The sequence below is a fragment of the Salmo trutta genome, chromosome 24, assembly GCF_901001165.1.
Source record: "Salmo trutta chromosome 24, fSalTru1.1, whole genome shotgun sequence".
NCBI classification, from domain to species: domain Eukaryota; kingdom Metazoa; phylum Chordata; class Actinopteri; order Salmoniformes; family Salmonidae; genus Salmo; species Salmo trutta.
Window position 1 is genome coordinate 23685754 of NC_042980.1, and position 24264 is coordinate 23710017.

The 24264-nt window shown below is 40.9% G+C and overlaps 1 protein-coding gene across 8 annotated transcripts in view; it reads left to right on the forward strand.

The window, feature by feature from the left end:
- Nucleotides 1-24264, forward strand: part of lrp1bb (low density lipoprotein receptor-related protein 1Bb) — a 441142-nt gene that overhangs the window by 200173 nt on the left and 216705 nt on the right. For all 8 annotated transcript variants that reach the window (XR_003869151.1, XM_029711578.1, XM_029711581.1 and 5 more), the window contains 4 exons: nt 6049-6168; nt 6700-6828; nt 10626-10883; nt 11655-11817. Coding sequence is in view for 7 of the 8 variants with exons in the window: in XM_029711578.1 (XP_029567438.1) it covers nt 6049-6168; nt 6700-6828; nt 10626-10883; nt 11655-11817 (670 nt within the window). In the remaining variant the exon portion in view is untranslated. The remainder of the gene's footprint in view (nt 1-6048; nt 6169-6699; nt 6829-10625; nt 10884-11654; nt 11818-24264) is intronic.

Below are 24264 nucleotides of genomic sequence, written 5' to 3' on the forward strand. Positions count from 1 at the left end.
GAAGTCAGGAACCAATATACTCAGTCAGTTAGGAAAGCTAAGGCTAGCTTTTTCAAACAGAAAATTACATCCTGTAGCACTAATTCCAAAAGGTTTTGGGACACTAAAGGCTATGTAGAATAAGAGCACCTCCTCCCAGCTGCCCTCTGCACTGAGAATAGGAAACATTGTCATCACCGATAAATCTACGATAATCGATAAGTTCAATAAGCATTTTTCTAGCCATGCTTTCCACCTGGCTACCCCTACCCCGGCCAACATCTCAGCACCCCCTGCAACAACCTGCTTCTCCTTCACCCAAATCCAGACAGCTGATGTTCTAAAGAGCTGCAAAATCTGGATCGCTACAAATCAGCTGGGCTAGACAATCTGGACCCTCTCTTTCTGAAATTATCCACCGAAATTGTTGCAACCCCTATTACTAGCCTAATCAACCTCTCTTTCGTATCGTCTCAGATCCCCAAAGATTGGAAAGCTGCCACATTATCCCCCTCTTCAAAGGGGGAGACACTCTAGACCCAAACTCTTATAGACCTATATCCATCCTGCCCTGCCTTTCTAAAATCTTCGAAAGCCAAGTTAACAAACAGATCACCGACCATTTCGAATCCCACCGTACCTTCTCCACTATGCAATCCGGTTTTCCGAGCTGGTCATGGGTGCACCTCAGCCACGCTCAAGGTCCTAAACGATATCATAACCGCCATCGATACAAGACAGTACTGTGCAGCCGTCTTCATCGACCTGGCCAAGGCTTTCGACTCTGTCAATCACCGCATTCTTATCGGCAGACTCAACAGCCTTGGTTTCTCAAATGACTGCCTTGCCTGGTTCCCCAACTACTCAGATAGAGTTCAGTGTGTCAAATTGAAGGGCCTGTTGTCCGGACCTCTGGCAGTCTCTATGGGGGTGCAACAGGGTTCAATTCTTGGGCCGACTCTTTTCTCTGTATATATCATGATGTCACTCTTGCTGCTGGTGATTCTCTGATCCACCTCTACGCAGATGACACCATTCTGTATACATCTGGCCCTTCCTTGGACACTGTGCTAACAAACCTCCAAATGAGCTTAATGCCATGCAACACTCCTTCCGAGGCCTCCAACTGTTTTTAAATGCTAGTGAAACTAAATGCATGCTCTTCAACCGATTGCTGCCCGCACCCTCCTGCCCGTCTAGCATCACTACTCTGGACGGTTCTGACTTAGAATATGTGGACAACTACGAATACCTAGGTGTCTGGTTAGACTGTAAACTCTCTTAAGCATCTCCAATCCAAAATAAAATCTAGAATCGGCTTCCTATTTCGCAACAAAGCCTCCTTCACTCATGCTGCCAAATATACCTTCTTAAAACTGACTATCCTACCGATCCTTGACTTCAGCGATGTCTTTTATAAAATAGCCTCCAACACTCTACTCAGCAAACTGGAAGTAGTCTATCACAGTGCCATCCGTTTTGTCACCAAACCCCATATACTACCAACCACTGCGACCTGTATGCTCTCGTTGGTTGGCCCTCACTACCTATTCGTTGCCAAACCCACTGACTCCAGGTCGTCTATAAGTCTATGCTAGGAAAAGCCCCGCCTTATCTCAGCTCACCGGTCACCAAAGCAACACCCACTTGTAGCACGCGCTCCAGCAGGTATATTTCACTGGTCTTTCCCAAAGCCAACACTTCCTTTGGCCACCTTTCCTTCCAGTTCTCTGCTGCCAATGACTGGAACAAATTGCAAAAATAACTGAAGCTGGAGTCTTATATCTCCCTCTCTAACTTTAAGCATCAGCTGTCAGAAGTAGCTTACCAATCACTGTACCTTTACACAGCCAATCTGTAAATAGCACACCCGACTACTTCATCCACATATTGTTACTTATCCTCTTGCTCTTTTGCACCCCAGTATCTCTACTTGCACATCATCATCTGCATCATCTGCAAATGATGGATTTCGGTAACATAACTATTCAGTCAGAAATGCCTTTATGTTGCAGTATCAGCAACACGGACAGCGCGATAAACACTTTTATATTCTGTGGTGGTCGCTGCAGCAGGTACAAGAGAGACACAATGGGTGCTAGTCACACAGTCACTCGCTGTCTTTTTTAAACACAGTACAGCAAGTCTGAGCCCGGTCCGGCACAATCAAATAAATTGCTGGTCGGACAGAAGATTGTCCAGAAAAAAATGAGAAAACATGTTTGGTGTTCGCCAAAAGGCATGTGGGAGACTCCTCAAACAAATGGAAGAAGGTACTCTGGTCAGATGAGACTAAAATTGAGTTTTTTGGCCATCAAGGAAAACACTATGTCTGGCGCAAACCACACCTCTCATCACCCCGAGACTACCATCCCCACAGTGAAGCATGGTGGTGGCAGCATTATGCTGTGGGGATGTTTTTCATCGGCAGGGACTAGAAAACTGGTCAGAATTTAAGGAACGATGGATGGCACTAAATACAGGAAAAGTCTTGAGGGAAACCTGTTTCAGTCTTCCAGAGATTTGAGACTGGGACAGAGGTTTTACCTTCCAACAGGACAATGGCCCTAAGCATACTGCTAAATAAACACTCAAGTGGTTTAAGGGGAAACATTTAAATGTTTTGGAATGGCCTAATCAAAGCCCAGACCTCAATCCAATTGAGAATCTGTGGTATGACTTAAAGAGTGCTATACACCAGAGGAACCCATTCAACTTGAAGGAGCTGGAGCAGTTTTGCCTTGAAGAATGGACAAAAATCCCAGTGGCTAGATGTGCCAAGCTTATAGAGACATACCCCAAGAGACTTGCAGCTGTAATTGCTGCAAAAGGTGGCTCTACAAAGTATTGACTTTGGGGGGGTGAATAGTTATGCACGCTCAAGTTTTCAGTTTTTAGTTTGTTTCACAATAAGAAATATTTTGCATATTCAAAGTGGTAGACATGTTGTGTAAATCAAATTATACAAATCCCCTAAAAATCCATTTTAATTCCAGGTTGTAAGGCAACAAAATAGGAAAAATGCCAAGGGGGTGAATACTTTCGCAAGCCACTGTATCTAAACATGTTAGCTCTCTCATAATCTGCTTAATAAGAGAGGGTGATGACACCTTATACAATTTCTCAAAATTTTCTCCAAGATAACACCTGAAAGCATGTCTTTCGAGTTGGCCAAGTACATAGTCTATCTCTACGCTTTGTATCTCTGTACCCGCTCCTCTACAGTAGTTCGTCCCTGATGCATAAGTGGCATTGAGAAACATGCTATATTTTCAAAAGATTTTACCTACCACTTAGTGAAAAAACTTCCAGTTAGACATTAAACATCTCTAGAGGTGATTAGAGGAGACTGACACAATCAGAATATATAAAACCATATGTTGGGCATTATGACTAAAGGCTTTATGAATGCTAGTATCACAATTCTAAGTAAGGTGTTACACAAGGTTTTGCTGTTTCTTTAGCAACAGAGATGAAGGCAGGCATCTCTTTCTACATAGCTTTGTCTGCTATTAGATATGCAGATTATCTTTGGTTTGGATATCTTTAGGCCCAGCGTCTAGTCGTTTTGCATGTTCTCTTCCCACAGAACAGGAAAGCATGCCAGTTATCATGTCATGAAAGATAAAGCCTGAGTCTTACTAGATGAAAGGATCAAAATAGACAATAGGAGAAGGGGGCATTTAGAGAGTACGCACCACAAAATATATAGACAAAATGGTGCATTTGAGCTATTTCAATAAAGTATGTCTTTCAGTTGTTACCAAAATTATATTGTCTGTGTATCATACAGCTCTTGCCAGTAAAATATAATTTATTTAGACAGTTAATTACCTTACTGTGTGTGTATGTATGTGTGTGTGTTCGCTCGCATGCGTGCATGCATTTGTGTGCTGTGGGTGCATACTTTGTTTGAATGTGTGTGCGTGTGTGTTTTGCTGTGTTTATATTTTTTGTGTACAGTATTGTATTGCATTGGCATTCATACAGGATGATTTCAAAGATGCCTTCAAAATTAAATAATCCAACTGAGATGTCTTTATCATTACCAGTTAATGTACTGGTTTCCAACAGCCACACAGACAGCTTGTCTATTGCACCTGCCGTCTCTCCACCCGACCAATTCATCTTCATGTGTCAGAAAGCTAACAGGAAAGACACCTCTATAAATTCCTACGCTTTTAAAACTGTCATCTTCCTCAGCATTGATGCATTTTAATTCCTAAACACAACACCAATATCCTCCACACAGATAGTGATGTTCTGAGACTTTGATTATTGGCTGAGCTCACTGATGTCTTGATGTCTAAGTATATGTTGTCAGGAGTTTGCTTGGTTTTGCCGAGACGTTCCCAGCTTGTTTTATTAAATGCTCTGTTGTTGGAAATAGAAGAAAACAAGTCAAATCAATGAGTAGCCTGAACAGCCTTTATCCTAAGGGTTTCTATTTGACAGTAATTAATGCTCGGCGATAGCAAATCTATCTTTTCAGCAATTAAAACTTTCCCTGTTTTTTAAGCTTATTCTTTTCTATCTGTCACTTATTCCATTGAACATCTATCAAGTCTTAAATTGCAGTTTTTTTGTTCCGGTCTGTACAGAGAATGGTGTTACACAAAGAAAATCAGAACAATAGAATGAACGCTAGCTAGGGACATAAGAAGTTGGCCCTCTCAGAACTGCTATCAGTCATTTTATATTCCATGTAGACAAGTGTTTCAAAAATGAAACACTGATGTGTTCCACAAAGTCATTTTACAACGCTTTGCTTGCGATAGACTAGTGTGCGCAGAGAAACACGAGATTGAACTTCACTCAACTTTGTAGTTTCCCCGTTAGTTAACACTATCAATGTTTCCCTTTACTGTGGGAATTGAGATCGAATCAACACAGTATTAGTCACTTCCAATGCAACATACCAAAACAAAACGAATATGTAAGAGATTTTGTTGTAGGCAGAATGCATCGGAGTAGGATTCTATTGCATTGACAGGCACGACTCAGGCCCGTACTCTACACAGACCAGTGCGCCATAATTAATCAGAGCTAGACCTATATGCAAATAGACCATTGCCATATATCGATGCGCACCATTCACTTTGAACTGGACTGTTTTTACAGCATGAGCTGTTGTGTGTAGATGTGCTTGTTTTGAGATCAAAGTGAGAGCGACATGTAGCGACGTGTGCACATTTGTAAATGTGTTCATATCCTTTGCTAGTTAGTGAGTTATTAGCCCAGTTATAGATAATTTTTTGTCAGTAATGGGGGAGTGATTGCTTCCTACAAGAGCACAAAACGTGTGCATTTTCTAGACATCTTTGAAAACTGAGTTAGGTAAAGAGATTTTTTTTGTCTTAAAGAGGCAGTGTTGTATTTTCCGACAGGCTTGAAAAATAGGCAGGTGTTCACTCCCATCATTTTGAGTCTTCATGAGAAAGATTCACTGTCTTTAATTTTTTTTTGCTTTGAATGTTTTATTGTGTTGTGTATTAAAGAGTCTTTACAAGATATGGAGGCTAAGAAAGTTTCTGTAATGCTTTAAAAATGTATTTTACAAAAAAAAATCTTGACTGTCATCCACTTTCATCCTTGACAACTAAAATAAACTTAGGGTACCCTGCTTCAATAATACTTTAGCCCAATTCTGTGCAGCAAAATACTTCAATAATACTTTAGCCCGATTGTGTGCAGCACAGTATGCCGATTTAAGTCTGCAAATGGAAAGTACTGTACAGAGAGCCGTTTTTTATCCTCTAGTAATTTCCATAATGTTTCTAAGATTCTAAGTCTGTCTGTAGAAACCACATCTACTTCTGTCATTTAAATGTTGAGTTAGCAGCTACATGAGAGGCTGTCTTCCCACACATTCTGTGTGGCATTTCCCAGATACTGACTACTGTTGCGCAACACCTAATGATCCCTGCCGTGAGCTCAGGACTGTCAAACTCCTCCACTGATGGGGAAAGAAGGGCTTTGAGGAGCAAGAAGAAAATCAAAAAGCAATTTACATGTGTTCTCTTCTCTCTCTCTCTCTCTCTCTCTCTCTCTCTCTCTCTCTCCCCACAGAGCTGCTGTCAGCTTGCCATGAGCTGCGTTGCCGCTATGGCTGCGTCATGACGAGAAACGGAACCTTCTGTTTCTGCGCTGACGGCTTTGAGGTCGGTGAGGACGGGACAAGCTGCAGAGGTAGGCATCGTTAATGCTGTCGGGCGAGCTGCATCTCTCCTCTCCTCTCCTCTCTCCTTCACCCTAGGCCAAACTTCTCAAATTAACTGAATAGGCAGGAGGCCTGTTGGAAATTAGGACCATCTGTCTGGAGGCAGGGTTGTTCTCCCCTGACCCCGTCAATAGCAGCCCAGTCCAGTCTGACAGCTGTTGGGACATACTGTGACATGAGACTTCTATCAGAGGTCAGGGGTTAGAGGGATCTCTGGTGGGGTTTAGATTCAGTTCTGTACCCAAGGTATGGTTCAAATTATGTACAGTAACTCTGCTTCACAACATACAGTACAGTAAATGCATAACAGTTCACTACAGTAAAGCACCATGATTTTATTCACACTACAGGATCCAATGACTTTCCAACATAGGTAACTTGGTTGTGTGGTAATCAATTCTAAGGTGGTACAGTGAGGGCCACATTAAGTATGCTTTATGTATTTGGGTCATGTTTGAGCAAACCTAATTTGTTACAAATGGCTCCCCCTCTCTCCCCAGATCATGATGAATGTGCTGTGTACGGAGCATGTAGCCAAACCTGCCTGAACACCTACGGGTCATATAGATGCAGCTGTACAGAGGGATACATCTTACAGAATGACAGAACGTCCTGCACAGCCAAACAAGGTGAGAATAACAACACTGTATTATAAAACAACATAATCTGCATATATGCCATATAGTCTTTATTTCTATTAATAACTTAGAAGATAGAAGGAACAATTTCTATGTTCAACCATCCTGGGGGCTTGGGTATAGGAATAGGCCTAGTTCCTCTTAACCTTGTTTTTCAGTGTTGGGTAGCTTCAGTATAGGAAAGATTAATTTGTTCCACTACTGACCACATCTATCTTCCACCAGGGAATGGGAATGCAGTAGTAGATATGGTCAGGTTAGGATAATGAGGGAATTAATGATCTCAAGGTTTTAACTGGGAGCCATATCAACACTCTGGGAGTGTTTTATGGTGAGACAATACCTGGCGTTGCCTTGATTTACATTATGGTCCGATAGCTGGCAACATGTTGTTGCTGGTGAAATAAAATAACTCACTTAATTTGTTTGGTATAGTACAATATGCAGTAGTGTTCCAGTCTACACAGACAAACATTTAGCCTTGTGCCATATACTGTTTTCTGTATTGGCCATCGTAATGTATGATACATTTTTAGGTTGTGATGATGATACATACTCTACTGTGTGAAAGTAGCCTGAAGCAAAGCAGCACACCTAGCTGGGGAGAGTCACACTGTTGCAGCTTTTAATCAATGTGACTGGTTTCCTACCAGGAATACACTGAATATGATTACCCATAAACTTAACTGAACCCAATGCTCACACACATTAATATTAATTTAGCGGAGAAAGATTGCAGTACAGGGTTAACTATGGGGTTACCGTTAGTTGTAAAAGCTCATGAATATAAATGTCAGGAGCATATTCTCTCAGAGGCCATGAGATGGTGAGCAGTACAGGATAAAAAACACATTAAGGAAGGGTTCCCCAATTGGTGGCCCGCGAGTTTTGGTTGGCCCCCCAAGTTTTCTGAGCAGAAAATAAATATGTATTTTTAAAAATATAAAAACTAAAAACACCAGGAAATCAGCTCCAAGTGATTTTAATTTTGGAAATCTTTTCCCTAGTGTTCCCACTCATAATAGAGACTTGATCATATACAAATGTTAGCAAGTTTGGAAAGATTATGTTTTAGCCAAATATATCTGTTTGGGCTTCTTTTGGTCAATTTGCATGCTGTAAATTATTTGTAATTATATTCTGGCCCCCAAAACATCCACTCAAGAAAAAATTGGCCTGCGGCTGAATCTAGATGATCTCTGCATTAATATCTAATGATAGTTTTTTTTAAATATACCGCAGAAACAATTGTTTTCTTCTTCCACATTTGAATCAATAATTTTTCATCAGGATGTTAAAAGGTTATGATTATATAATACAATACTTTTCCCTTGCACTCTCCAAAAACCACCAGTACCAACATTCTGTGACATTTTCCCTTGACCTGATTACATTATCATGAATCAAAACCATATTTCTCTCTCTCTCAAACTCTCTTAGGTAATTGCAGTTTTAGAAATTATGTTAATGGTAGATGCCGATGTTTTTCATGCAGGACTTGTTTGACACATGTTGTACATTCGTGGCCAAAAGTTTTGAGAATGACACAAATATTAATTTTCACAAAGTCTGCTGCCTCAGTGTCTTCAGATATTTTGTCAGATGTTACTATGGAATACTGAAGTATAATTACAAGCATTTCATAAGTGTCAAAGGCTTTTATTGACAATTACATGAAATTGATGCAAAGAGTCAATATTTGCAGTGTTGACCCTTCTTTTTCAAGACCTCTGCAATCCACCCTGGCATGCTGTCAATTAACTTCTGGGCCACATCCTGACTGATGGCAGCCCATTCTTGCATAATCAATGCTTGGAGTTTGTCAGAATTTGTGGGTTTTTGTTTCTCCACCCACCTCTTGAGGATTGACCACAAGTTCTCAATGGGATTAAGGTCTGGGGAGTTTCCTGGCCATGGACCCAAAATATTGATGTTTTGTTCCCCGAGCCACTTAGTTATCACTTTTGCCTTATGGCAAGGTGCTCCATCATGCTGGAAAAGGCATTGTTCGTCACCAAACTGTTCCTGGATGGTTGGGAGAAGTTTCTCTCGGAGGATGTGTTGGTACCATTCTTTATTCATGGCTGTGTTCTTAGGCAAAATTGTGAGTGAGCCCACTCCCTTGGCTGAGAAGCAACCCCACACATGAATGGTATCAGGATGCTTTACTGTTGGCATGACACAGGACTGATGGTAGCACTCACCTTTTTTCCGGATGCCGCAAACAATCGGAAAGGGGATTCATCAGAGAAAATGACTTTACCCCAGTCCTCAGCAGTCCAATCCCTGTACCTTTTGCAGAATATCAGTCTGTCCCTGATGTTTTTCCTGGAGAGAAGTGGCTTCTTTGCTGCCCTTCTTGACACCAGGCCATCCTCCAAAAGTCTTCGCCTCACTGTGCATGCAGATGCACTCACACCTGCCTGCTGCCATTCCTGAGCAAGCTCTGTACTGGTGGTGCCCCGATCCCGCAGCTGAATCAACTTTAGGAGACGGTCCTGGCGCTTGCTGGACTTTCTTGGGCTCCCTGAAGCCTTCTTCACAACAATTGAACCGCTCTCCTTGAAGTTCTTGATGATCTGATAAATGGTTGATTTAGGTGCAATCTTACTGGCAGCAATATCCTTGCCTGTGAAGCCCTTTTTGTGCAAAGCAATGATCACAGCACGTGTTTCCTTGCAGGTAACCATGATTGACAGAGGAAGAACAATGATCCCAAGCACCACCCTCCTTTTGAAGCTTCCAGTCTGTTATTCGAACTCAATCAGCATGACAAAGTGATCTCCAGCCTTGTCCTCGTCAACACTCACACCTGTGTTAGCGAGAGAATCACTGACATGATGTCAGCTGGTCCTTTTTTGGCAGGGCTGAAATACAGTGGAAATGTTTTTTGGGGGATTCAGTTTATTTGCATGGCAAAGAGGGACTTTGCAATAAATTGCAATTCATCTGATCACTCTTCATAACATTCTGGAGTATATGAAAATTGCCATCATACAAACTGAGGCAGCAGACTTTGTGAAAATTAATATTTGTATAATTCTCAAAACTTATGGCCACGACTGTACAGTAGAGAAACGTAGAGTTCATATTTTGTTGAATGAAGACCACAGTTTTGCATTCAAGAGAACAATGTCTTTATCAGAGAGCTTGACTGGCACCTCAAATGGCACCCTATTCCCCTATGAGCCCTGGTCAAAAGTATTGCATTACATAGGAAATAGAGTGCCATTTGGGATGCAGAAATGTGCTTCTATGAAAAAACCAAAGCCCCCTCCATGCTACAATGGTATCTCATGGAGTTATAGGCAGCTCCTAAAGGTTGGCTTAGAGGGATCAGGGTAAAGATAAGTGTTTTTCACAGTGGACACACTGATTTATTGCCCATATTAGGAGAGCCAGCCCTGACTTGAACTTGTGTGGGGGATCAGGATAAAGCAGGGCTTTTTGGGGTGAGCTCAGTAGCAGAGAAAGTACACGGTCAATTAGGCCTCAGACATGGGTTGTGTTAGCTTAGCAGTCAGGAAGAGATAACAGCTGTAGAGAACATTGTAATTTCATTATTATTATTTTTTAAATCTTATGTAGCTTTGATGTGTTGCTCTTCCTTGTGGATATTGTTCTGTTCAGTTATAAATTACAGAAATGAACTGAAGAAAATCCAGGTTTTGTTTAATATATCTTCCACATCGGAGTCCTCCTGGGATGATAAAGGCCTTTTACATTCCATGTGAAGAATTTTCACTGTGTTGTTTTTTCCCCCACTATTTCTTCTTCTTGTGTTCCAGACCCTGGCGACAGTCCTCCAGCTCTGCTGATTGTAAGGTCAGATCACATAGCAACCACAAGACTAAACGGATCTAATCTACAGACTTTGAGACTGTTGGATAAATATGGATCCCTTTCATTGGATTACTATTACCAGGAAGAGGATGTGTGTTGGCTTCTATCCTCAGATTCCACTGGAAGGCTTCGCTGTGCTAAGATGAAGAATCTGAATGGATTTACAATGGAAAAGGATATCAAAACAGTACAAAGTTTACAAAGTACGTCTTGCATTGTGTCAAGTTGTCAAGGAAATTCTCTCGCTTACAATGTTTGGCAACTATTGATTTATCAAGCACACTCAGACATGCCCCTTCAGAAAGCCTTAAAATGCTCCCTGTCTCACTCTTTCCCTACCTCTGCCTCCCTCTATGTCTCTATTTTTCCCACTAACTTTCACAATGTACGCTTACAAAAAAGGGTTCCAAAAGGCTTCTTTGGCTGTCCCCATAGGAGAACCCTTTTTGGTTCTAGATAGAACCCTTTTAGGTTCCATGTAGAACCCTCAGTAGAAAAGGGTTCTACCTGGAACCAAAAATGGTTCTTCAAATGGTTCTCCTATGGGGACAGTCGAGGAACTCTTTTAGGTTCTAGATTGCACCTTTAAGAGTGTAGGAAATTCTTACCCAATGAACTTCCCATTGTCACTTTCTACTTCAGGGTCATTGTAGTGCAATTAGGTTTGGAATGCTTTAGACACCTGTGTTTAAGGCAACCTAGCTATTCTTTCCTGTTTATTCAAGAATTTAAGGAATGCTGCTCACGCTCAGTATTCCATCAATGTCAGATTCCAAACTTACTACACATACCTTACATTCAGTTATGTGTCTTTACCTTTAGTAAATAAAATGAATGTAAAAGAGAAAATGCGATCTAACATAATGGAAGATTAACAAGTTTATCCTCACAACATGTAATTTGATACAAATATATTTAATCAAAGAAAGGTTTAATGGCAAGAATATAATGACATTCTTTGTTTTTCTCCATAGATGTAGAGCACATGACCATCGATTGGCTCACTGGAAACTTTTACTTTGTGGACCGTGTAAGCGACAGGATATTTGTTTGCAACCGTGTTGGGGACACCTGCGTCACCATTATAGATTTAGATCTGACTAATCCTAAAGGAATCGCGGTGGATCCACTTATGGGGTGAGTTAGCTTTGTACACTTTCTTTGACTTTGATTGACAATTATAAGAGCAACCTATAGTATCCCTAACTTCCATTGGATCCATCTATTGTCACTGATCTTGTCACATACCCATCGTATGCATTTTTGAGTGTCCATTTTAAATGACACAGAAACCAGTTGGTTGTTATTCAATCAACTGCATATAGTAGTTTTCCAGATAGCACATCTAGAAGTGTGTTTGTTTTCCACTGTAACACATCACAGATCGGGGTAGTAAACACTTCAAAACTGCCACTTCTGAAAAAGCATTCCAGAATTCCACTACAGTGTTTTCAATTAATTGAATAAAAGCCTTTCTCAAAATGTTAAGTCTTTAAAACCTGTTGCCTACCGTACCATATAACAATATGCATGATTGCCTGTCCTTACGTCATGCAGATATTTGCTTTACTTTCGGAGCATGTCTAGCATAATTTGCTGGGGAGGCAGTGCTCCAGACAGCTCCCACGTCACTAGGTTACCTTGTCCCGGACCTGCTGTTTTCGACTCTCTCTCTCTCTACCGCATCTGCTGTCTCTAACTCTGAATGCTCGGCTATGAAAAGCCAACTGACATTTACTCCTGAGGTGCTGACCTGTTGCACCCTCTACAACCACTGTGATTATTATTATTTGAACCTGCTGGTCATCTATGAACGTTTGAACATCTTGGCCACGTACTCTTATAATCTCCACCCGGCACAGCCAGAAGAGGACTGGCCACCCCTCAGAGCCTGGTTCCTCTCTAGGTTTCTTCCTAGGTTCCTGCCTTTCTAGAGAGTTTTTCCTAGCCACCATGCTTCTGCATCTGCATTGCTTGCTGTTTGGGGTTTTAGGCTGGGTTTCTGTATAGCACTTTGTGACTTCGACTGATGTTAAATAGGCTTTATAAATGCATTTGATTGATATTAGTATTCACTGATTTCCCCTCACATCCCCCTGTATAAAACTCCCCATTTGTGTTTCTGTCACCACAGCAAAGTACCCAAGCCACTGTGGGTGAGACAAAATGGCTCTCTGAAACTCTTGCTTCAAACTGTAAATCCTGAAATGTATGGAGGAGGGAGAGAACAAGTGAAGAGTGAGGCAATACAAAGAGTCCTCCAAGGAGAGAATGGAGGCCTGATTATGGAGTCATCAGCAGCTAAAAGGGCTTCTGTTCTGTTATAATATTCCCAGGGAGAAGGAACCCAGGAGCTCAACAGAGAGAGTCAGCCCCATTATATTCATGAGGTTACAAGAACAGGCAATGGGCATGCATTCAGAGCAGCTTTTTAATGAGAAGCCATTCTCTGAGAGATGCTGTATCGTAGCACCAGGGCTCTTAGCAGAGCAAAGACCATTCACAGTGCAAACAATATCAGAATGAGAGCATCGGAGCTTCTCATCTCAATGTGTGTTACTTGGCGGTTATATACGAGCCTCGATTATACCTGTCCTCTTAAAGCTAATATGTACTCTGAACTAATTTGATGGATAAAACATTTACAGTTCTTTCCCTCAGCTAACCTCAGCGTCCAGATTATTCAACCTAACTTCAGATGCATACCGCTGGTTCTCAGTATAGCTCCTCTATCTCTAAATAATGCAGTGTCTACTCTGCACAGCAAAATGATTCCTGTGAAGTGAAAATGTTTATTGATACACGGATGTTAGATTGATTTCTCACATCCTCGCAATGTATTCCCCCACTTCATTCCCCAAAACGTTTCCTTCGTATTAGGGCTGGGCATCATGGCATAAAAATCTTATCTCTATTTTTTTTACGATTCACGATATATATGTAGATAGTTTTTTATGTTTTCTCTAAATAAGCTTTGTTCCACAGTAAAAGGTCAATAAACTGCATTTGAAATAGTCAGGAATAATCTAATGAATTCAGGGCATGTAAAATTATACCGAGGCTAAATATAAGCCTTCCACAACAATAAGACCCACTAATAATTGAATTATTTTATAAAAATAGTTTAACGTGCTTTTAAAAAATAATCACTGCAATAATCACTTTCAAGTCTGTCTATGAAAATGCAATTTTTGTTACTAATTTTACCAAAACCATGCACAATGCACACCCACTAATAATAACCAAATTCTTGTAGCAGGCACTAGCCTTCTTGTAGCGGCAGGTAGCCTAGTGGTTAGAGCATTGGGCCAGTAACCAAAAGTTTTAGATCGAATCCCGAGCTGACAAGGTAAAAATCTGCCATTCTGCCCCTGAACAAGGCAGTTAACCCACTGTTCCTAGTCCATCATTGTACTTAATAATTTGTTCTTAACTGACTTGCCTAGTTAAATAAAGGTTAAATAAATAAAAAATTGAAAATGAACATAGGTTTCATAAACAATCTCTCAAGGACAAGCCCATGTGCTAGTCAATCAATCAACCAAATGTATTTATAGAGCTCGTTTTACAACAGCAGTTGTCACAAAGTGCTTATACAAAAACCGAGTCTAAAACCCTGGAAAGCAAGCAATGCAGATGTAGAGGCACGGTGTCTAGGAAAAACTCCCTAGAAAGGCAGGAACGTAGGAAGATACCTGGAGAGGAACCAGGCTCTGAGGGGTGGCCAGTCCTCTTCTGGCTGTGCCGGGTGGAGATTATAAGAGTACATGGCCATTAAGGCCAGATAGTTCTTCAAGATGTTAAAATGTTCATAGAAGACCAGCAGAGTCGAATAATAATCACAGTGGTTGTAAAGGGTGCAAGAGGTCAGCACCTCGGGAGTTAATGTCAGTTGGCTTTTCATAGCAGAGCATTTAGTGGACGAAACAGCAGCAGAACAACAGAAACTGGGTCAGCAGCACGATCAGGTGGACTAGGGATGGGGACAGCCAGGAGTCAACAGGTCAGGTAGTCCTGAGGCATGGTCCTAGTGCTCAGGTCCTCTGAGGGTGGAGTGAGCAAGAGAGATGGGAGAATTAGTGGGATCATATCTAAGATCACACAGGACACCAGATAAGACAGGATAATTACACCAGATATAACATACTGACCCTAGCCCTCCGGCATGTAGACTATTGCAGCATAGATACAGGACACTGTGGGGGTCGGGGGACACTGTGGCCCCGTCCAAAGTTACTCCCGGATAGGGACAACCAGGCAAGATATAACTTCACCCACTTTGGCAAAGCACAAACCTCACACCACTAAAGGGATCAACAGGCCACTAACTTACTAACCCGAGACAAGGCCAAGTAATAAGTAGCCAGGTAATCTTTATATTTCAAGTCTAGCCAACTTGGATTTATTTGCGTGTTAACAAGGTAGAACAGTTGAACAAACTGTTATGAGTAGACCTTCCTGTCAGTCTCCAACTGTTTGAACAACATACCCTGTTCACTTTGTTTAGATATTGAAATCAAGTGGCCTACCAGGATAAGAAGTTGCTTATTTCTCAGAATGAGAACGTGTTGCCAATTCCTTATATAAATGTGTCTTTTTATACTCATTGTACATTTATAAAAACAGACTAGACAGCTAGCGGTAACAGACACTGAGCATTCATTTTCCACAACATGTTCATTGATACTCTCCTTTTTATACTGAACAAAAATATAAACGCAACATGCAACAATTTCAAAGATTTTACTTAGTTACAGTTCATAGAAGGAAATCAGTCAATTGAAATTAATAAATTAGGCCCTAATCTATGGATTTCACATGACTGGGCAGGGGCGTAACCATTGGGGAACCAGGCCCAGCCAATAAGAATCAGTTTCCCCCCCACAAAAAAAGCTTTATTACAGACAGAAATACTCCTCAGAACCCCCCCTTTCCCCTCTCAGACGATCCCGCAGGTGAAGAAGCCAGATGTGGAGGTCCTGGGCTGGCTTGGTTACACGTGGTCTGCAGTTATGAAGCCTGTTGGACATACTGCCAAATTCTCTAAAACAACGTTGGAGACGGCTTATGGTAGATAAATTAACATTAAATTCTATGGCAACAGCTCTGGAGTCCTGCAGTCAGCATGCCAATTGCACGCTCCCTTCAAAATTTGAGACATCTGTGGCATTGTGTTGTGTGACATTTTAGTGTGGCCTTTTATTGTCCCCAGCACAAGGTGCACCTGTGTAAGGATCATGCTGTTTAATCAGCTTCTTGATATGCCACACCTGTCAGGTGGATGGATTATTTTGGCAAAGGAGAAATGCTCACTAACAGGGATGTAAGCAAATTTGTGCACAACATTTGAGAGAGATACGCTTTTTATGAATATGGAACATTTCTGTGATCTTTTATTTCAGCTCATGAAACACTTTACATGTTGCGTTTATATTTTTGTTTAGTGTAGTACAGTCTTCTCTGTTCTACATTTTGAAGTTGAGACATAAAAAGGGTAACGTTAGAAATGTTAAGTTCTCGTCTATTACAGTAAAATAAGGTCTCTAAGCATTTCAGTGTCCATATGACCGATTCTGATGGACAAACCCTCAAATGCAAATAGAGAGTTTAAACTGCTTGTTGTTAGAGGAAGAACTTATTTTGTATTTGTTGTGAGTGGCAGGGGGAGGGAGGGGCATGGTGTCTGTGTTCAAGTGGGAAGGTGCACAGTGCTCACAGCACAGAAGGGGCAAAGGAGATGAGACCAAAAAAAACAAAAAATAAAAACCTTGATTCTTGCATTTGGAACATTGCGCTAAATCATATATTTTTTTAAATCAAATACATTTTATATATCGCCCAGTCCTACTTCATATTATATCCTGATGCATAGTCATCTTACCCCTAAATATATCTACCTCTATCATTCCAGTATCCTTGCACATTGTAAATATGGTACTGGAACTGACCCTGTATATAGTATGCTTACTTACATTCTTGTGTTTTTCTTATTTTTATGTGTTCTTGTTCTACCTTATGTTATTTTTTTGTATTACATTGTTATTAATTACTGCATTGTTGGGTTTTGAGTTTGCAAGAAGTTTGCAAAACTTTAGAAGAAATGGCTCTGTGTTGTTTCGCTAAAGCAATGTGGCTTGTCTGTTATGATTCACTGTGAATCTATGCAGTGTGTTGAAGTGACTGTGATTGCATGGAGAATGACAAACATTCCCTTTTAACGTCATGAAAATATAATGCAATTACTTCCTAGGACAAACATGCCTGTTTACTTGACATGGCAATCATTAGTTGTGAGAACGTTAGTCACATATATACAATGCTTTCAGAAGGTATGCAAACATACCCCTTAACGTTTTCCACATTTTGTTATTACAGCCTGAATTCAAAATGGGTTAAGTTGATTTTTTTTCTCTGACCCGTCTACACACACATAATGAAAAAAATCTTGTTAGACGTTTCAGCAAATTTATAGAAATACAGAAATGTCTCAATTACATAAGTATTCACACACCTGAGTCAATACGTGTTAAAATCACCATTGGCAGTGATTACAGCCGTGAGTCTTTCTGGGTAAGTCTCTAAGAGCTTTGTATACCTGGATTGTACAATATTTGCACATTATTCATTTTAAAATGCTTGATGCTCTGTTGAGTTGCTTGTTGATCATTGCAAGAAAGCCATTTTGAAATATTGGCATAGATTTAAGTCAAAACTGTAACTAGGCCACTCAGGAACATTTGTCTTGGTAAGCATCTCCAGTGTAGATTTGGCGTTGTGTTTTAGGTTATTGTTCTGCTGAAAGGTGAATTTGTCTCCCAGTGTCTGTTGGAAAGCAGACTGTACCAGGTTTCCTCTAGGATTTTGCCTGTGCTTAGCTCTATTTCATTTATTTTTATCCTGAAAAACTCCGTAGTCCTTGCCTATGACAAACATACCCATAACATGATGCAGCCACCACCATGCTTGAAAATGAAGAGTGGTACTCAGTGATGTGTGGTGTTGGATTTGCCCCAAATATAATGCTTTGTATTCAGGACATAAAGTACATTTATTTGCCACGTTTGTTTGCAGATTTACTTTGGTGCATGTTTTGGAATATTTTTATTCCATACAGACTTGCTTCTTTTCACTCTGTCATTTAGGTTAGTATTGTGGAGTAACTACAATGTTGTTGATCACTACTCAGTTTTCTCCTATCACAACCATTAAACTCTGTAACTGTTTTAAAGTCACCATTAACCTCATGGTGAAATCCCTTCCTCTCCGGCAACTGAGTTAGGAAGGACGCCTGTATCGCTGTAGTACTTGGTGTATTGATACACCATCCAAAGGGTAATTAATAACTTCACCATGCTCAAAGGATATTCAATGTCTCCTTTTTTTCCCATTTACCAATAGGTGCCCTATTGTGGATGAATCGGTGTTTGAAATGCACAACTCCACTGTGTGACCTTACAGATAATTGTATGTGTGGGATACAGAAATTAGGTAGTCATTCAAGAATGATGTTAAACACTATTATTGCACACAGAGTCCATGCAACTTATTATGTGACTTGTTAAGCAAATGTTTACTTCTGAACTTATTTAGGCTTGCCATAACAAAGGGGTTGAATACTTTCTGACTCAAGACATTTCAGGTTTTAATTTTTAACTAATTTGACATTAGGGGTTTTGTGTATAGGCCAGTAACAAAAAATCTAAATAAAAAATTCAGGCAGTAACACAACAAAATGTGGAAAAAGTCAAGAGGTGTGAAAACTTTATGAAGGCACTGTACACATACAGTTGAAGTGCGAAGTTTACATACACTTTGGTTGGAGTCATTAAAACTCGTTTTTCAACCACTCCACAAATTTCTTGTTAACAAACTCTAGTTTTGGCAAGTCGGTTAGGACATCTACTTTGTGCATGACACAAGTGATTTTTCCAACAATTGTTTACAGACAAATTATTTCACTTATAATTCACTGTATCACAATTCCAGTGGGTCAGAAGTTAACATACACAAAGTTGACTGTGCCTTTAAACAGCTTGGAAAATTCCAGAAAATTATGTCATGGCTTTAGAAGCTTCTGATGGGCTAATTGACATAATTTGAGTCAATTGGAGGTGTACCTGTGGATGAATTTCAAGGCCTACCTTCAAACTCAGTGCCTCTTTGCTTGACGTCATGGGAAAATCAAAAGAACTCAGCCAAGACCTGGTATACCTCTACAAGTCTGGTTCATCCTCGGGAGCAATTTCCAAAAGGCCTGAAGGTTCCACGTTCATCTGTACAAACAATAGCACGCAAGTATAAACACCATGGGACCACGCAGCCGTCATACCGCTCAGGAAGGAGACGCGTTCTGTCTCCTAGAGATGAATGTACTTTGGTGCGAAAAGTGCAAATCAATCCCAGAACAACAGCAAAGGACATTGTGAAGATGCTGGAGGAAACAGATACAAAAGTATCTATATCCACAGTAAAATGAGTCCTATATTGACATAATCTGAAAGGTCGCTCAGCAAGGAAGAAGCCACTTCTCCAAAACCGGCATAAAAAAGCCAGACTATGGTTTGCAACTGCACATGGGGAGAAAGATCATACTTTTTGAAGAAATGTCCTCTGGTCTGATGAAACAAAAATAGAACTGTTTGGCCATAATGACCATCGTTATGTTTGGAGAAAAAAGGGGGAAGCTTGCAAGCTGAAGAACACCATCCCAACCGTGAATAAATAAAACCTGAAATAAATCATTCTCTCTACTATTATTTGGACGTTTCACATTCTTAAAATAAAGTGGTGATCCTAAGACAGGGAATTTTTACGAGGATTAAATGTCAGGAATTGTGAAAAACAGAGTTTAAATATATTTGGCTAAGGTGTATGTAAACTTCCAACTTCCACTGTACATGCATGCACTCACGGACGTCAGGATTTTGCTGTTGACGTGGCATGTGTTTTGAGGGATGATGGTGTAGGAGGAGAGTGTGTGTGCAAGACCGTCGAGGGAGCAGGGAGCTGGGTGTGATTGGTTATCAGGAGCAAGCATTTTTCTGGGCTCCTCTCTCTTTAATTGGTGAGACATGGCTACAGCTGTTTCTGGTGAAGGAGAGAGCAGAGGGTCTGTCAGCCCGGGGCAGTGGTGTGGAAACAAAAATAAATTGGGGAGTTTGGTGATAGCTGATAGCAGCACAGCATGAGGCACAATGTTTACAGAATATGTTCTGACACCACCCTCCATTTTATTTTGCTGTTTAGATTTTTTTCTTTCTTTCATGGAAAGGAATGCTATTCTTTTACTTTTTGCTTCTGGAAAGGTTTGGTGGATATGGTCTACCCTTCCCACTGTTAAGAGGATCTCTGAAAAGGAATTGAAATGAGAGTAAACTTTGTTCAATCTTGTCTGTGGTAGTTTTAGTTACACTCTAACATCCCAAACAATAAATACTGACTGAGGGTGCATATTTTTCCATCATCATATTTTGATGGGAGAATGGGTTTTAATTGGCTAAACAAAAAACAATTATGTTTATTAGTGTAGTGAGGCCTTGAGTTCCTTTTCAATTTGATTGTGGAACATACAGTGCATTCAAAAACTATTCAGAGAGTTTCAAGTTCCTTGGTGTCCACATCACCAACAAACCACCATAGTCCAAACACACCAAGACAGTTGTGAAGAGGGCACGACAACACCTTTTCTCCCTCAGGAGATTTGGCATGGGTCCCCAGACCCTCAAAAGTTATACAGCTGCACCATCGAGAGCATCCTGACCGGTTGCATCACCGCCTGGTATGACAGCTGCTTGGCATCTAACTGTAAGGCGCTACAGAAGGTAGTGCGTACAGCCCAGTACATCACTGGGGCCAAGCTTCCTGACATCCAGGACCTATATATTTGGCAGTGTCAGAGGAAGGCCCAAAAAATTGTCAAAGACTCGTCACCCAAGTAATAGACTGTTCTCTCTGCTACCGCACAGCAGGCGGTACCGGAGCGCCAAGTATAGGACCTAAAGGCTCCTTAACAGCTTCTACCCCCAAGCCATAAGACTGCTGAACAACTAATCAAATGGCCACCCGGACAACAGTATCTACATTGACCCCCCCCCCCCCCTACACACACACACTTTGTTTTTACACTGCTGCTACTTGCTGTTTATCATCTATGCATAGTCACTTTACAAATAACCTCGACTACCCTGTACCCCCGCACATTGACTCGGTACCCCCTCTATATAGCCTTGTTATTGTTATGTACATTTCTTGTGTTACTTTTTGATTGATTAGATTTTTTTACATTAGTTTATTTAGTAAATATTTTATCAACTCTTTTTCTTGAACTGCATTGTTGGTTAAGTTCTTGTAAGTAAGCATTTCATGGTAAGGTCTACAACTTTTTCATTCGGAGCATTTGACAAATAACATTTGATTTAATTTAGATTTTTTTGGGGGGGGGCACACGCCGGTCCCTCGGTTGACAGTGCATGTCAGAGCAAAAACCAAGCCATGAGGTCAAAGGAATTGTCTGTAGAGCTCCGAGATAGGATTGTGTCGAGGCACAGATCTGGGGAAGGGTACCCAAACATTTCTGCAGCATTGAAAGTCCGCAAGAACACAGTGGCCTCTGTCATTCGTAAATTGAAGAAGTTTGGAATCACTAAGACTCTTCATAGAGCTGGCCGCCCAGCCCACCTGAGCAATTGGTGGAGAAGGGCCTTGGTCAGGGAGGTGACCAAGAACCCGAAGGTCACTCTGATAGAGTTCTTCTGTGGAGATGAAAAAACCTTCCAGAAGGACAACCATCTCTGCAGCCCTCCACCAATTAGGCTTTTATGATAGAGTGGCCAGACGGAAGCCACTCCTCAGTAAAAGGCACATGACAGCCCGCTTGGAGTTTGCCAAAAGGCACCTAAAGGACTCTCAGACCTTGAGAAACAAGATTCTCTGCTCTGATGAAACCAAGATTGAAGTCTTTGGCCTGAATGCCAAGTGTCACGTTTGGAGGAGACCTGGCACCATCCCTACGGTGAAACTTGTTGGTGGCAGCATCATGCTGTGGGGATGTTTTTCTGAGGCAGGAACTGGGAGACTAGTCAGGATCTAGGGAAAGATTAATGGAGCAAAGTACAGAGATCCTTGATTAAAACCTGGTCCAGAGCAATCAGTATCTCAGACTGGGGCGAAGGTTCCCCTTCCAACAGGACAATGACCCTAAGCACACATCCAAGACAATGCCGGAGTGGCTTCGGGACAAGACTCTGAATGTCCTTGAGTTGCCCAGCCAGAGCCCGGACTTGAACCTGATCGAACATCTCTGGAGAGACCTGAAAATAGCTGTGCAGCGACGCTCCCCAACCTACCTGACAAAGCTTGAAAGGATCTGCAGAGAAGATTGGGAGAAACTCCCCAAATACAGGGGTGCCAAGCTTGTAGTGTCATACCCAAGAATACTCAAGGCTGTAATCACTGCCAAAGGTGCTTCAACAAAGTACAGAGTAAAAGGTCTGAATGCTTATGTAAATGTGATATTTTCATTTTTTTATCTGTATAAATGTCCCCAAAAATCTAAAACCTGTTTTTGCTTTGTGTGTAACCTGTATTGTGTGTAGATTGATGGAGATGTGTATGTATTTATTTCTTTATTTTCGAATAAGGCTGTAACGTAACAAAATGTGGAAAAAGTCAAGGGGTCTGAATACTTTCCAAAGGCACTATACGTACTTTAAACCCCTCTAAACCCTTTAGATAAATACATCCTCAACAATATGAAACCAAGTGGGCTCTCTCCTCATATTATCTGTTGTTGTATGTTCTCTGCAGCGCAGGCCTCCAAGTTAGGATTGAGTAGGTGAGGAATTGGATGATTGGATGTAACCACTTCCGATTTGGAGATGTGGAGAGCAGTAGGACTGTTATCTTTTCAGTCTAATTGTCACTGAAATCACAAAGTGAATGTAGATTCAGCTTCTCTATTCAGTCCCTATGTCTACAGCATCTTTCATGGTTATTTAGTAATCCTTGGATAAAAATACAAAAGCAACAATACCTTGATATATTATGTGTATAATGAGCCGGTAGTCATTGTCTGTTTGATGGAGGTCATGGTACAACCTAAATGTCACCCCACTGCATGAACCTAAGATGTTTTGAAGAGAAACCTGCTTCTTGTGGTTCTAAAAAACTATTGTAAACGTTCACAAAATACATTTACAAAGGGGAAAGAAAATAGACTTCAGATAAGACTTGCAAAGACCATCATGACCGAGGATTCTTTTCATACTGTTTGTTTCAACGTAAACTACAAACCTTGTTTTGTCTCCTGAATTCCTAATACTACTGTATCAGCAACAATCCTAATCCCAGAAACCCATCATTGGAATGCCATGTAGAGGCTCACCTGTTCAGGGAGTTGTTTTTCTCGCTTAAGAAGGCTATTTTTCATCCCAGCATGTATCTCGGGGTTCAAAGGTCACCACTATATCTCTCCTGACTTGACTTGTATGGATTAAGTGGGCTCTCTGGCTCCAGCTCCCGTCAGCTCCCTGACTGTCTCTCTCTCTTGTTATCATCTGCTCTGGCCTGGTGCTGTATGCCTCAGAGAGCCACAATGAAACCATGAGCATGGCAGCCCTGATGCTTCCACATCAATTTAGAGGTTGCAAAATTCCGGTAACTTTCTCAAAATTCCCTGGTTTTCTAGAAATCCTGATTGGAGGGTTCTGAGTTTCCTGCCTATTAAGACCTGATTCTGTGAATCTTCCAACCGGGATTTCTGGAAAACCTGGGAATTTGGGGGAAATTACTTATCAATTACTTTCTTTGCAATACTGCTCATGCAAAGAAATGAGAATAAACTGAGACTACCAGTGCCCCACGTCTGGAGTTTGTATTGCTGTTTTCTTTCCGTCTTTTTTAAAAACCAGATTTGTGAATACATTTTGTCTTCCTTTTATTAGGTATATGGCACAACACATTGAATGGTTGGTTTAAAGCAAAAGCATTTCCAATTAGATACTGTATAAGAGGTGATTCCTTGAACGAACTGGCTATAGACTGCTAACTTAACAGTGGGTATTCATGGGAGGTTTGTTTAGACAGCCATACAACACTGCAATACCATGCTGGCCCTGACACACCATTTCCTTTTCTGTACATATAGATAGAATCAGGAAATGAATAGTTTAATTGAAAAGACTTACAATGATAAGGTTCAATGGGCTAACTTTCTGTTCATACTATGCCTGCAATTAGACCTTGAGCAATGGGTTTTGTCACAATTCTTCTTGAAATATCTGTTTTCAGTACCGAATAACTTTTTATTAATTTCATCTCCTTCAATTTGTATACCTGTAGGCTCTATACAGTCACTCGAGTTAATTTATAACTGTCCTTGGTAGTTGCCGTTAAAATGCAGTAATTGTGCAGTAATGGTTACAAAAAGTTGTGTGGACATGCCTGAATAATAACCATGAATGAATAAGGCACCGGGCATGAATAACCATAAGCTATCATTGTGTTGGTGGATATAAGCATGACTAGAGTTGCAAAATTCTTGGAAATTTCAATAATTCCCTCCTGTTTCTGGGAATCTTCCGTCCG